The 2531-nt window shown below is 46.4% G+C and overlaps 2 protein-coding genes across 5 annotated transcripts in view; both read left to right on the top strand.

Annotated features, from left to right (window-relative positions):
* Positions 1-2531, top strand: part of LOC106811512 (kinase D-interacting substrate of 220 kDa-like) — a gene marked incomplete at its 3' end in the record, with an annotated part of 10185 nt that overhangs the window by 5480 nt on the left and 2174 nt on the right. For 3 of the 4 annotated variants that reach the window (XM_014815162.1, XM_014815160.1, XM_014815161.1), the window contains 3 exon segments: positions 486-616; positions 1284-1382; positions 2323-2421. In XM_014815162.1, the coding sequence (XP_014670648.1) occupies positions 503-616; positions 1284-1382; positions 2323-2421 (312 nt within the window). 4 annotated transcript variants of the gene reach the window in all.
* LOC106811505 (kinase D-interacting substrate of 220 kDa-like) overlaps positions 2524-2531 on the top strand; it is a 21320-nt gene continuing 21312 nt past the window's right edge. Inside the window, exon 1 of the mRNA XM_014815149.1 lies at positions 2524-2528. The gene's annotated coding sequence lies outside the window, so the exon portion shown is untranslated. The remainder of the gene's footprint in view (positions 2529-2531) is intronic.

The following is a 2531-nucleotide window of genomic DNA, read 5'->3' as shown; positions in this document are numbered from 1 at the left end:
TAACAGACCGTACCCAGGGTACGTTCCGGCAGTACCCTGGGGGACATAGACCCTCTCAGCACTAGTAGCCCTCATACTTCAGGCTAATTGTGCTGGATGCACGTTACCTTCTGTAGCTTGTAGTTTATTGACGTGGATCGTGTATTAAGCTCAATACTGATTGACGTAACTGAAATCATTTGTTTTATAACAAACCCAGTATTGTTTAAAATAAATTTGTTAAATTACATGGCTTTGTTAATGTTTACAATGGGAGAAGTCTCTCACTGTGAAAGCTGGCCTTGTGTTTTACTAAGGCCAGCAATGCCCTGGTGGGAGTGTAGCAGGTTGAGTTTATATGTGAGTGTCCATCACGAGGGAGGACAGACACGGCTGATGCATCCACGATGAAATGTTATTACATGCGTTATGCGCTAGCGCCCTCTCTATACAACATCACACATCATCTGCTAGCACTCATGCTGCATCTCTCTCTATCGTTGCAGAGAAGCAGAGCGAGGCAATGGCTGCCTTGGGGCTTCAGAATCTCTACAGCTCGATCGTGAAGGGAGACCTGTCCAAGGCTCGACTCATCCTCGACACGTGGGTGGAGAGTGTGGACGACCAGACGGACCTGGTAGGTACACACGAGGCGGAGGGGCGTACACCCACAGCCACTAACTATACAGTCCATCGTGTGTAACCTCACATATAATTATAGTAATAGTTAGGGGTGTAACGATATACCGGTATATCGGTATATTGCAATATATTTTGAAAACTCGATATATCGCGATACAACTTCCGGATATCGATATTTTACGATACGGTGGTATAACAAGAAATAAATTACTTGACACTTGCCTTTATGTCTATATTGTTAATGGGCTCGAAAATTATGCACTGGCGCCTGGCGGTGTATATATTACGAAAGCACAATGCCTGCACGACGCATACAGTATTACTGGTAAGCGACAACTGCATGGAGCACTGCGCGGTACTACTCTCCGAGTGCTCTAGTTATTATTATTATGGTCATTTTTTTCGTTATCATGGTTGTTGCTGTTTTTGTTGCTGTTATTATTACTATTTTTGTAACTACGTACAAGGATTAATAATCTTTGTAGTAATGTCGCTAACAATATTAAACTTAACCTGACAGTCTAGGATTGATACGTTCATGCATAACGCCTAATGACTGCTCAGAGGTATGTAGGTAGTAGGTGGTTTATGTTTTATATGGGTCTGTGACAGTGTGACAGTGTGTGCGGTTATCTCAGACTCTCACTCTCTTGCTTACATAGAATGGAGGCACGCCGCTGATGTTTGCCAGTGAGAAAGGTCACCTTCACATCGTGCGAGAGCTGGTTTTCCGTGGAGCCGACGTGAACAAAACCGACTGGGTAAGCCGGTGGCGCGGCGTGGTGCATTGGTTATCTAGTTGTCGTTGACGACGACTAAACATCAGGGGTTAGAATCCCTGCTGTGGTCACAGCCTCTTGTTTCCTTCCCGCATCGTCGCTGCAAGAAGGCTGTCGATGAAACGAAGCCTACCCGGCGACCTGGATAGCGTTGGTGGTTGGAGGCATGCGGGGGCTCGCAGTCGGGATAGCGAGGTTACAGGAGAGAGGAAAGCAAACGGTCGCGCGTGTCGACGTTAGGGCAGCCAACCCCTGCAGCACTCGCTGCTGCAGTTACTGTAGGCTGAGCTGCCCCTGCCCCCGCTGTGTCGGTTCTTGTTTACACCCACCGCGGCAACTAACGAGTCACCAAGCGCTGAGAAGAAAGAGTTGTTGTTTATGTGTGGATAAAAACACGAGCCCGGCCCATTGCAGACTTTATAGCGATCATATAGATGCATTGTAGACTTTGTAGAGATTATGCAGATTGACTGTAGATATAGAGGACTAAGCATACATGGTACACTGACAACAAGGTAGGGGTGGGGTGGGGCTCTAAGCCAGTTACATATTTGCAACTAAGCCAATATTTGCTTGTAAGTTGCATGGTTTTATCTCCTATGAGCTAAGGATGTGTAGGTGTAGCCGTGTAAATACAGTTATCAGTAATTAATGATTCAATTGAACTACCATTAATCACCATTAATTAACCACTGTCATGAATGACTCGGAGTAAAGCTGCTTACACCAATGGTAAGAGAAAAAATGCGCGCAAATAAACGTCACACCGGGAGTAAAAATGTATAAATAACTTGCTAATTTTACTTCTGATAACATTGTGTAGATCGCAAGTGTTTTCTGGGTGGGTTCGTACACACCTGCGTTGTTCGTGCAGGCGGGCAAATATCTAGCTGTTACTACCGCTTCCCTACATGTTCACCAGGATAGCTGGACAGCTCTCATCTATGCAGCGAAGGAGGGTCACCCTGATGTTGTGCAGGAGCTGCTAGACAGAGGAGCTCACCTGGAAACCAGAGACATGGTACGACCTCGCAGCAGCATCCTAGAGCTTCTCCTCGCATGACACCACCTCCCCAACATCCTAGAGCTTCTCCTCGGATGACATCACCTCCCCAACATCCTCACTCAGTG

The sequence above is a fragment of the Priapulus caudatus genome, unplaced genomic scaffold, assembly GCF_000485595.1.
Source record: "Priapulus caudatus unplaced genomic scaffold, Priapulus_caudatus-5.0.1 Scaffold547, whole genome shotgun sequence".
NCBI classification, from domain to species: Eukaryota; Metazoa; Priapulida; class Priapulimorpha; order Priapulimorphida; family Priapulidae; genus Priapulus; species Priapulus caudatus.
This window is presented reverse-complemented; position numbering and strand designations above follow the sequence as displayed.